The sequence below is a fragment of the Panthera leo genome, chromosome F2 (assembly GCF_018350215.1).
Source record: "Panthera leo isolate Ple1 chromosome F2, P.leo_Ple1_pat1.1, whole genome shotgun sequence".
NCBI classification, from domain to species: Eukaryota; Metazoa; Chordata; class Mammalia; order Carnivora; family Felidae; genus Panthera; species Panthera leo.
The window spans coordinates 49,811,478-49,823,748 of record NC_056695.1 but is presented as its reverse complement, the minus strand read 5'-3'; the positions used below and the strand labels follow the sequence as shown (position 1 = coordinate 49,823,748).

Here is a 12,271-nt window from a genome sequence, read left to right as displayed (position 1 = left end):
AGAATCTGCTGCCCTTGCTTCATACCCCACACATAAAGTTGGACCAACCAGCTGGATTTGTGTCACATATAGAAGTTCCCATCTGCCCGGCCCCAGACCGCTTTCACTCACTGCAGTCTTTGTCCAAATAGTGTATGTGTCAATATGTGCCATTGGCTTCAGTGACACTTTTTATTTTGGTTTGAGTAGCTTTGGTTATACACGTTCCTTTTCTCCATATATTGGCATCTGGAATTATTAATGGCCTTTCAAAAAAAATATATCGTTTACCTTCCCCTCCCTTTCCAATAGAACATGGATTCACTGTTTTTCTGGTGCTTTATTTGTAATAGTGGTGACTTCTCTCAGAACTTACTTGATGTTCTACTTATGCATATCTGTTATAATTTATTTCCCAACTATGACTGAAATTTTTAATCCCTTTTTTTAGTTTCCAGTTTAACTCGTCTCAATAGAGTTCAACTCTATTTTGTATCCATATTCCTGACTATAGGGTACAAATAGGACTCTCATCTGAATTTGTTAATAAAATGTTTTCTTTATACTTTTTACGTAAAGAAAACCAAATTATTGGACACCAGATATATGCTAGTCACAGGGCTCTAGGCATTGGATTTGCAAAAATGATGAAGTTAATTTTGATCCTCAAGTAACTTATGGTGAACTGGGCTACACTGTGGTTGGGGTTTTTTTGTTTGTTTGGTGTGATTTGGCTTTCCTTATTGGAGAAAGCTTTACTTTCCAAGTTTATTGCTGTAAAATATAAACTTCTATTACAGAGAGGTTTTAAATGTCTTATTTTCCACTTTATTTAAACTCTGTCTTTATTTAAACTCTGGGTTATTTACCTCTCCTCCCCCTGCCCAGCCATATTCCTTTTGTGTTTTAAAAGATGGGGAGAAAGGTCCATCCAGGGGCCTTTCTCTCTCTCTGTGTTTGAGTTGACCGCTGTTTGTTAGAGCTGAACAAGAGTAAGTCAGATCTTGTTATCTTATCACAAGCATGTTTTACTGATGCTTAGTAACCCGTGCTGTTCCTAAGGAAGGATTAATATGCAGCTCAATCAAGGTGATCTGAATCTCAGGCTTTCTTTTTTTGTACGTGAACATCTAAACACTCCCTTGGCCTTTAAATTTAGAGCAAGGTGATCTACCTTACGACCAACTGCAAGGCAGTTGAAGATTGGCCATTTTAAAACACTTTTTAAAAAGAATTGTGTAACCATAAGGAAACTAACATTTGTGGAATGTATTTGCTGCAGTAACAAAGTACCACAGATTGGGCAGTTTAAGCGACAGAAACAAATTTTCTTACAGTATCAGAGATTAGAAGATCAAAGTGTTGACAGGGTTGGTTCTGAGGGCAGCAAAGGATGTACTGCGGACCTCTGTCCTTTGTCTGTAGACGACTATCTTCTCCCTGTGCCTTCACAGTGTCTTCCCTCTGTATGTATCTGTGTCCAAATTTCCTCTTCTTAGAAGACCCCTCTCATATTGGATTAGGGCTTACCCTAATGACCTCATTTTAACTTAATTACCTTTATAAAGGACCCTCCAAATACAATCACATTGTGACATACTGAAGGTTAGGACTTTACCATTTGAATTTTGGCAAGGGGCACAATCCAGCCCATAACATGAAGTGAACCCAGAGTCCCAAGAAGATGCTAAGTACGTTCATATATATTGATGTATTTGATCCTCACAAAATTGCCACACTGGAGAGACATTGTGACCCCACTTCATAGAGGAGAAAAACTGAGACTAAGAACAATCAGTCATCTTGCATACGGTCGCCGTCTAAAAAGTAGCAAAATCAGGATTTGAACCCAAATCTGTGTGATCTACTCTATTATGTTGCTTCTATGTGTTTTCCTTCTCAGTGTTTTCCTTTCTGTGTAAATGTAATATTTTGAACCAAAACAGAGCCCAGAAATGTTATACTCTATCCTTCTTGCTAGGAAAAAAATAGTTTTATAGATGTGCTTGGCTTTCTGTTGGTAGCCAGTGCTTCTACTCCGGGCCACCTGTGCTGGCTTCTCTGCATTTTCCAACCTTTTATAACAGATCTTGGGACTTGACTAAGTGCTATTCACAAATCTAGACAAGGTGTGAACATCTGCTCTATCACTTTCATCTGATAAATGCCTTGACATGTTTCATCATTTGGAAATCTTTAGAATCTCTTAGAGGGCAGAAGTCCTTAACGTAGGAGATAGCATCATAAGTGCAGAGACTTTTTTGGTTTTGGGCCAAACGATGGAGAAAGAAAGAGAGAACCTGTATGGGTAGACAGGAAATGATACAATGTGAACCTTGCTGAGACAGTGGGAGGAGATTAATGACGAAGATGCCCTATCTCCGGAGAGTTGTTGAAACCATGTGCCTCAAATGTAATCAGGAGAGCACCAGACTAGGACAGATATAGCACTTTTCATTACCAACCTGCTAAGCGTAGTAAATGACACCAGTAAATGAAATTGGAAAATTTCCCAGCCACAACCACAAAGACCTTGTGGTTGATTTAAACATTTAAAAACACATGCTCTTAACCAAGAAATGAAGAATAACACTTTTCCTGGTAACGCAATGTGTATGTACGATAAGTCAAGATACTAGGATTCTAATTCTGGTTATCATTTACTACCTGTGTGACTTGGGCAAATTAGTTTGTCTCATTGAGCATCAGATGCTTTATCTGTCACACCAGCTTGAGGGTTGCTATGAAAGCCAAATGAGATACGTGAATTTCCAACTGTATTTGCAGTGCTATAAGATGTTAGATATTTTTGTTTTTCTTATTTTATTTTTGGCCTAAATCTAATAAAGCCCACAATTATGCTGAATTATCTAGTGTGATTCTCCAATTTACGAACTACCCAGTCCCTTCATTTTCCTTCCCTTTTTTACTTCTTGCATACTATCTGTTTTGTTGTTGTTGTTGTTGTTGTTGTTGTTGTTGTTGTTAATGTCTTAGAACCATTGTGAAATAGGAGGTAGAGTAGTTAGGAATTTTTACCTTTTATTTAATTTTTTAATATATTTGCAGATGCTTAATGAATGGGGAGACAGTTGGAAATAGCCCAGTTAATGAAGAGTTTGTTATGTATACCAACACAGTGGCCTGTCACATTTTAAAGGTGTTAAAGCCTTCCAAGGAGATTACATGTCATCTGGTTTCAAAACAGTCCTGGCAGACTCCTGCTAGTTGCTGACGCTTTTAATTTTTCCTGAGAGCTAATAAATTTGTAGAACTTTGAAACTGTGTTCCCATCTCACCTTGATGGGCCAAATGATTGAATAGAGCATGTGATAAGAATCGTTCCCACATGATGAAGCACCACGGAAAATCCTGAGTTGACAGTTTGTAAACTGATTGCAGATCAAGTCTCTGAGTTTTTCAGTGTCTGAGCATCTGTATGTTCTCTTGGGATAGGAAGGTCACTACATGCCTGCAAGTCAGATATTGGGTCCATCTTTCTATCCCTCCAGCAAATAGTACATTACCTCTTAGTTCACATGAAAAAGGATTGCTTCTTGTTCTACACACCAGAACGAGATACAAGTGGCATTTCTTCTTTCCTGGGAGCAGGGCAGTAGGCAAGAGGATGCGGGTGGGATTCAGCATGTGTGTGTGCTGTGTGTTTGTGTGTGTGTGTGTGTGTGTGTGTATGTCTGTGTGTGTGTGTGTGTGTGTGTGTGTGTGTGTGTGTGTGATGAAAGTGAAAGATCTTAGCCATGGCTATCTTGGGGCATAACTTTTATTGACCATGTTTGGTACTTGGTTACTTAAGAAGCAAGGTTTGTTAGGCTTCAGTAAGCCTTGTTTCGTGGTTTGCAAGAGGAAAGCGGGAAGAGATGATTTGGGAGGTAATAGGATGCTACATTCTAGTAGTACCGGACGAAAGCAACTGGTGGCCATCCGCTGTCAGTACTCTCTGAAGAAATGAGTTAATTTCAGTTCTATATCGAGGATTTGAGCTGAAATCCGGTGACTGACTAGCCAGAGTGAGCTAGTTAGGTGTGCCAGGATCTGTTTACTCTGCGTTCACCTCTGTGGCTGCTTGGGGATGATCAGCTTGATGTCGGTGTATCTATTATTCCAACAAATGCTAATCAGAGATAGGATTCTGATTTTAAATTCAAATTTACTCTGCACTATTAGCTTTTCTAACACCGTTTGCTTTTGATGGCCTCATTTGCATGATTTTTAGAATATGCATTGCTGGCTACAATTATATTATCTGAGTGTTCTTTCTATTTAACATAAGTTTTTGGAGGAGGTTTTTTGTTTTTTGTTTTTTTCTCAAGGGTGTGAAGAGATTCTCGGTGTATTTGCAGTAGAGATATACTGTGGTTAAACTCCATATGACCATGTGGTAATTGTCATCAGGGGTATAGCACAGAAGTTAGGAGTGAAAAATGCCCAGATTCAGATCCTGACTCCTCCACTTCATTGATGGCATGTGGAGTACATGTAATGCAACTGTGCAGAAGTCATTTCACTTCTGTTATAATAACAGAAGCTATTTAAAAGACAAGCTTTTTCTTCATCTTTTAATGGAGATAATGATCGCACTTCCCCGGTAGGGTTTTGAGATCCTTTCATTAGAATGGCACACATATCAGCCAGCATTTGCTAGATCATGCTGCACTAACAGATACATCTAAAATATCAATGGTTTATAACTGCAGAGATTTATTTCTCATTCATACTCGTGTCCGTCATTGGTCGGCTCTACCTCTGTTCCATATTCTCTTCATCCTGAGGGACAACTGAAGAAGCAGTCTCTGATAGTCTAAGGTCAGAAAGAAAACTCACTGTGGCTTTAACAGCTTCTGCTTGGAAGCAGCCCATGTTACTTCCATTCATGTTTAATTGGCCAAAGTAAGCCACGTGGTCAAGCCTAGTATCAGTGAAAGCATATAATCGTCTACCACAACACGCATGGACATTGACTGGAACATAGTAGATGCTCAATAAGCAGTAGCTTTAATTTTTTTTTTTTTAAACCAGGTATCTTTCTTTTTTTTTTTTTTTTAATGTTTATTTTTGAGCAAGCAAGAGAGAGAGTGCGCATGAATGGGGAAGGGGCAGAGAGATAGGGAGACAGAAGATCTGAAACGGGCTCTGTGCTGATAGCAGAGAGCCCGGTACGGGGCTTAAACACACAAACTGTGAGATCAAGACCTGAGCCGAAGTTGGACGCTTACCCGACTGAGCCACCCAGGTGCCCAAACAGTAGTTTTAATTTTTAAATCCTGTTCACAAAAGGTAAATTCTAGTTTGGGATTCCTATCATCTCTCACTAGCCCAGAGAAGACTAATATTTATGTTTGTCAGATGGTTCTCTTGAGAGCAAATTAAAGTACTGAATGTGTCCTTTGAAATTTCCAGGGAAAGTGGTCTATGGAGAACCCATAGCGGCAAGTCTCGGCACAGATGGCACTCACTACTGGCATAAAGACTGGCACCATGCAGCCCACCATGTTATGGGCCCACCCCTGCGACCAGACCCATCAACGCCTGACTTCCTCATGAATCTATTGGCTAAGTAATCTTTGAGCAGATGGGTGTGAAGTGTTTGGCCAAAATAAGGTGTTAGATGAGTCTCAGATTTGAATGTAGGACATCTTGTCCACCATCTGACCTTCCATCGACCTCCAGTGTCCTGCTCTACTTGACATGATAGGTGCTGGGGACTCCCTTACCTGAGACCAACGAGCAGTGGCTTAATTATGATATGGTGTCAAAATCTCTCCTGGACGCAGAGAAATCACATAATTTTTACTGAAGTTTGACTCTCTTCTAATTGTTTCCTTGCCCTTTCTATCCCGTATAGAACCGGGTCTCTTCACTGTGCTTTGTTTCTATCATTCACATATTCTTGAATATTTTTCTGTGCTGCTGTAACCCAAGAACCAGATGTGCCTGTATAGGTACATCTCTGAGATTATTCGCAAGTCAAAGCAGGCTATCTGTTGCTGGTGACACGAACATCCTCAGCCAGTTGTCACATGCCTGCCCATCACAACATTGCCATTTGGGCAGGAGCTGCCTCTGTCCATGCGGGTCACTGAGGCTCATCTTTGTGTAATGCTCTACTCACAAGGAATTTTCCCTTACGTTATTGCCAGTGACCCTAATATAATTGTCATCTAGTACATGTCATCACTAATTTCTAGATAAGAAACTGAGCACTGAACAAACTCATAACCACAGAACCTACAAGTGAGGGAGCCTGGAACCAGTTTTTCTGGCCTGCACGTGATGGTGCATCAGGCTTCTTGTAAGGGTCTTATTTTCTAAAAGCGCTTCCTAGAATACAGATGAGTATGGATGAAACACATACTTGAAACAGCTTCTCGTTCTCCACTGCAGTTTTCTGACTTTCAGTTGAGGAGCATCAGGAGAACCGGAAAGTTCTGGTAGTTTCCTCTTGACGTCTTTTATGTATTTATCGCACACTCTGGTGTGTTCTTCTTTTCCAGTGGTGATCTAACCACAACAGGAACTGACCACTGCACTTTCAACACCTGCCAGAAAGCTCTTGGGAAGGATGATTTCACGAAGATTCCCAATGGGGTGAATGGTGTTGAGGACCGGATGTCAGTAATATGGGAAAAAGGCGTGGTGAGTTTCACGGGACCCAGCTTGTTTTGCTGAACTCTGTCACCAGGATCTGGCTTGTTTCAGGATCAGAGTGTTGCAAACTGTCAGAGAAAGGCTTTTTGATTGTTTTTATTACGGTGGAGACTCGGAATGCAGCACCGTGACCACGGCCACCCCATTCCTCCAGGGTAACAATAAGAAATAATTTTCTTCTCACATAATTTAGTTCAGAAGATACATTGCATCATTATGCAGACATTAGGAGGTAGATTTAGACTGGGTACCAGGGGGATTACTCTCCAAGTCAGTGAAATGTTATAGCCCTTCTACTTGATTTCTCATGGTTTTGAATCCCAGTTCCTCATGTGTCATTGGTGTAGACACTTGGAATGACTGAAAATACATGAAGGATTTTTATTATGTTCATAATAAAGGAGAAATTTTTCTTTCTCATGAAATTTTTGTGGATGTCTCTTTTTGAGGACCGTTGAATATCATATTTTTGAAACTTCTGTGTAAAGTCACATAAATAATAATCCAAAGTCTAGAACCAGAGATTATTGTAAATACCCACAATTTAAAATGTTCTCCCTGAGCATGGAGAAGAATCAAGTGGCTAAATGTCCATATGTCAACCTGTCCAGCCATTTGACATGTGCAGTCGTAAAGATCAGCAGGGGGAGACTTGCCTGGTTACCCCTGGGGCCACCATTGTCACACCATTCTCACCCATCTCTCAGAAACCCTCCCTTAGATGACACATTAACGGTATCTCACACCTCAGAATCCCCTCCACATACCATTCATGTCTAACTCTTAATTATTTACCAGTTCTTGTCAATTCTATTTCTAACATGTCTCCTTATTTTTATCTTCGTGTTTACTACTCTAGTTTGAGGCCCGTCCCTTGTTTGGACTATTGCAGTAGTCTCACAGCTGGTGCCCCTGCTGCCGGTCTCTCATTTGCTACGGCCTATGCTATAGTTTAGGACCAGAGCTGCCTTCCAAAGCCAAAGGACTATTCATGCTTTCTTCTCCAAAATCCTTCAATATCCTCCATTATTTATGGGATGATATTTGAACAATTAATTTACATGTGAGGATCTTCAAAACATCTTGACAGCCCTATCTTCTGCTAATCATCCTTTCAGCCCTTTTCACCTCTACCCAAACTCTAATCAACCCAGATGACTCTTCTGCTCTTCCTGTTTGCATAGATTTTCTTGCTGAAGTTTCAACCTTTTTCTCTGAACTTGTGCTATTACAATGAGTATGTGCATTACAGCAAACTTTCATACTACATCAAGTGCATAAATGACTTCAAAGTGATAGACTATTTCTTAATAGCATCCAGGAACTGTTATTTTATGAAACATTAAGGGGGTTTGCTCATGGGAATATTACTCTCAGGATGTGGTTCTTCATCATTTTGTGAAACATTGACACACTGATAATTAAATAACCCTTAAGAATGCTTCTAACCATATAAATGTGCATAGGGATAAACTCTCAACATTAAAAAAAAAAACAAATCATATCAGTTTAGAGAGACCACATTTATCCAAAGTTTGTTCATATGAAAATCTTTTATAGTAGACTGTCCATGATTATTGGTTCATGTACATTTCAATAGCGCAAAATTTAACCTCTTGAATTGATTTTTTCCTCTTTCTAGAAGTGTTGTCATTGATTTAAAGGTCTGTCTTATTTTAACTCTATCATATTCTTCGTATTGTCTACATGATCATCTCATACATTTTAGGTCTGCCATAAACAAGCCAGATTAAAATTGTAGTGGGTGGCAGTAGTAAACTCTAAACAAAAATTGAAACCACTATTGCTAACATTTAGCTGTTGTCTGTGTGATTCTGGGAAGGATGGGGGCAATTAGTGGGGGGTGGGCGTTAAACTGATAGGTTTTTGAAAAGTTGTCTTCAGGCTTCCATGTGTTACCCCATCATCCCCATCATTATCATTGTGATAATTTAAGACCTACCAGTATCCACAGATGTGTTATGCTCCCCAATATAAGAAATTAACTACAGTTCTGTTGAGTTTTAAGAGGCAAATCTTGCACCTTAATTGATAGGAGATTTTTAAGCATATGGTCATTAAAGCAAATGCATTTTCTTTCTTGGATTGTTTTACAGCATAGTGGCAAAATGGATGAAAATCGATTTGTGGCAGTTACCAGCACAAATGCAGCTAAAGTCTTTAATCTCTATCCAAGAAAAGGAAGAATCGCGGTGGGATCAGATGCAGACATTGTGATTTGGGACCCAAAAGCCACAAGGTAGGTCTAAGTTCTTGTATTCCTTAGCTTCTCCAGGGAGAAGAAGCGCTAACTTGCAAAGAAATGATTTATTGGTCTTAATCAGACTCTTCTTGTGGGTGACTTATTTAGCCTGTATTTTGAGCCTGTGCACAAGATAAAAGTTTTGATGTACAAATATCCCTTTGTTTTCCTGGACACAGAGGACAAAAAAGTTGTGTTGCTTACCATTCCTTGGATAATGCATCTGGGTATAAAACCAGTATGAATTTACCGCTTCAATGGTAAGCTTGGCAGACACCTGAGTTCACATGGAGGGACGGTATGGCGCAATGAAGAAACTAGAAGGCTTAGTTTGGAAAGGGCTGAATTGAAAACCCAAAATAATTATAGCCTTTTTAAAGCTTTCAGATAGAAAAATTCCAGCACAAAGGATGTCACTTTTAGTTAGCCAGATTTTCCACTTGATTTCATCTTGAGCTTGTCATTCCCAGTAGACTCCAGCTTTTTGTTTCCTATTTCTGTAATTCTATGTTAATATTGCAGATTTCACAAATTCCACCAACTCAGGAAAGCATTCAACAGAGGCCAAAGCTCTGGTAATTTCTCCTTGTAAGACATCAGCAGAGACAACACCTGCATCCCAATTTGTGTTTTCTATAGCCTTTGCATTTGTAATGGAGAAAACACCACCTACTTTAATATTGTATGTGTGTGCATGTGTGTAAATAGGGATATATACACCTTCTACCCCCACTGAATGGCATTTATTCAAAGTCTACTGGGTTTATATGTTGTACTAAGCAGAAGTCTTTAGTTTCTTGGAGGTGCTGTTGTCACAAAGACCCAGCTTCAGTTGAAATGCTCCTGGACTACTCTCTGGGGAAAAGAAGACTGAGAAGCATGAGAGCTACCATTGCTATGAGCTTAAAAAATAAGCACCAGGTATTCCTGTAGAAAAGGCTTGTCTTTTTTAGTTTAGCACTCTCTGGGGATTCCCTCAGAACCCAAGCACCAGTTCACACCACTGGCCATCCATAGTCATTGCAAGCAGCCTGTACTGAATGTGTACCATCTTGTTTCTGGTTTACAGTCAAGCAGTGCAGGGCATGGTGGTATGAACATCTTATTTAAGACGATGTCCTAAGATGCCAACGAGGAACAACTCAGGGTCTTTGTTGCTATGATATTAACAAGGAACTGTTGCTTACTTAAGGACAAAATATCTGGTTGTCAAATCATCTTAGGCCCCTCTCTACGCAGAAGAAATGATGATAAATAAACTCACATTTGGAGCAGCTTCTCTACTAGACTAGAAAAAAAAAAATGTCCTTGGGGAGACAAAGGGAAAAAAATTGCTTGGTCTTGGGTTGGTTTGCGGACAAATTGAGCATGCTGTGTTTAGAGAGCTCCTGGTGTCTTAAATGTCACTCTACTCACGCTCTTGTACACCCAGCAGGGACCCGCCCAGCATCATTTCTGCTGTGATTCAAACGGTTTTGATTGCCCCCAAGTACTGGGACAGATAGGTCTTTTGAAATGATTTGTGGCTTATGGAGATGATGAGACTTAATCAGGAAACCTCGAAAATTTCAAAAGGAAGAACACTATCATGCAGAAAAATATTTGTGAGAAATGGTGTTTTTGAAGCATTGCATCTGGGCGAGTCCTAATAATGATATTAATTTGCAACCATTTCTATTTGCACAGTTCTCCATGGTTTAAAAACATATTTTTGTATCTAAAACGTGATCTCAAGGGAAAACAAACGGGACTCCCCCTTACGGTAATGGGAAGACCTTAGCACAAGGGCGTCCATGACAGGTTTGATACAAGGATCCGTGATCCAGTGTCTTTGACTTTGCAAACTTTTAGGTCTTTCAGGAGATTTGGTACCATGCTATCTCCTAATGCCAAAGCAGAGAGCACTTTATACCATACTTGTTTGTTCATGTTCCGTTTTTTCTTCCAATCAAGTGGTCCAGTCACGAAGAGACTTCCTGGATTTGATTCTATTCTGTATTCATTTTCAAAAGTGAGGGAGAAATGAAAATCATCAATTTAGTGATGCAGTGTCTAATAGAGTGAAGAACCATGGGAGGCCATTCCTGTGGTTCTTTTTAACCCTGCACCTGGCTCTCTCTGGCAGGATTCACCTTAAGCATATCCTTGGCTGTTTTAATCTGTGAGGGTGACACCAGCTCAGGGGTAGAGCATTGTCTTCCTTAGACAACTGGACAAAGAGAAATGATCCAAACCTATGGGTGTGAATAATTCACTTACTTTATTTCCACATATATTGTTGCTCGGTGGATATTTATAGGCTGTGATTATGTCTCTTTGAGTCATGTTTTCAGACGATATAAATTTAGAGCACTTTCGCACAAGTTTTAGTTGCTGATTTCTGTAACATTGTTTTGTCCTTCCTTTCCTATTCAGTTGTTGCAGAATAGCGCTTAATGATCCAGATGTTTACTTCTTATTTTTTCAGGTCTATATATTACCTGCTTGCTGCCCCTCATTTCTAGCCTAAGGTCAATCTAAAAAGTTTCTGTGCTTTTAAGTTTCTTTCTATCTCTCTTATCAAGTCTTTAATTTTCTTATTTGATGTTTGTCCTTCACTTTATAGCGGTCATGATAGCAGGAAATTAACTATTTACATTTTCATATACAAATCTTTTGAGATAAAGATACATATTGGCGTTTAATTATTAGCTCAATGTCCTCTTTACCTACGTCTGCTTACTGCGCATGCCTGGGCACAGGGCTACATAGAAACAACACAGGGGCGCCTGGGTGGCTCAGTCGGTTAAGCATCCAACTGCAGCTCGGGTCACGATCTCAGAGTTTGTGGGTTCGAACCCCGCGTCGGGCTCTGTGCTGACAGCTTGGAGCTTGGAGCCTGCTTCGGATTCTGTGTCTCCCTCTCCCACTCTCTCTCTCTGCCCTTCCCCCGCTCACACTCTGTCTCTGTCTCTCAAAAATAAAATAAAACATTAAAAAAAAAAAAAACTTTTAAAAACAGCGCAGCCTAAGAGCCTGCTGAGTAGGTGCTGGTCACAGCTCCATCAGTGCCAAGCTGGGGACCCAGGCAGGTCAGTTAGGGTTCCTGAATAGCCTCTGTCTCATTTGTAAAATGAGATTATTAATAATTGTTAAGCCTACCTCATAAGATTTTTTGTCAGAATCCCATGAGATAATTTATGCGAAAATGTGTTGTAAATCAAGAAGGCACTCCACAGAGACAAGATTTGTGTTGTTTTGGTTACTTCCTATTTATCTAGTTTAGCTGGTGTCGTTTCTTGCTTCAGTCTTCATTTTCAGGTGGTCACGGCTGTTCTCCTGAGGTGACCAGGGAGGTCGGTGAACCACTAGGTTCTCTGACCC

The 12,271-nt window shown here is 40.0% G+C and overlaps 1 protein-coding gene across 1 annotated transcript in view; it reads left to right on the top strand.

The window, feature by feature from the left end:
- The window catches only part of DPYS (dihydropyrimidinase), an 80,204-nt gene that overhangs the window by 28,125 nt on the left and 39,808 nt on the right, over positions 1-12,271 (top strand). The window contains exons 5-7 of the mRNA XM_042924310.1: positions 5,398-5,554; positions 6,492-6,633; positions 8,763-8,905. Of these exons, the coding sequence (XP_042780244.1) occupies positions 5,398-5,554; positions 6,492-6,633; positions 8,763-8,905 (442 nt within the window). The remainder of the gene's footprint in view (positions 1-5,397; positions 5,555-6,491; positions 6,634-8,762; positions 8,906-12,271) is intronic.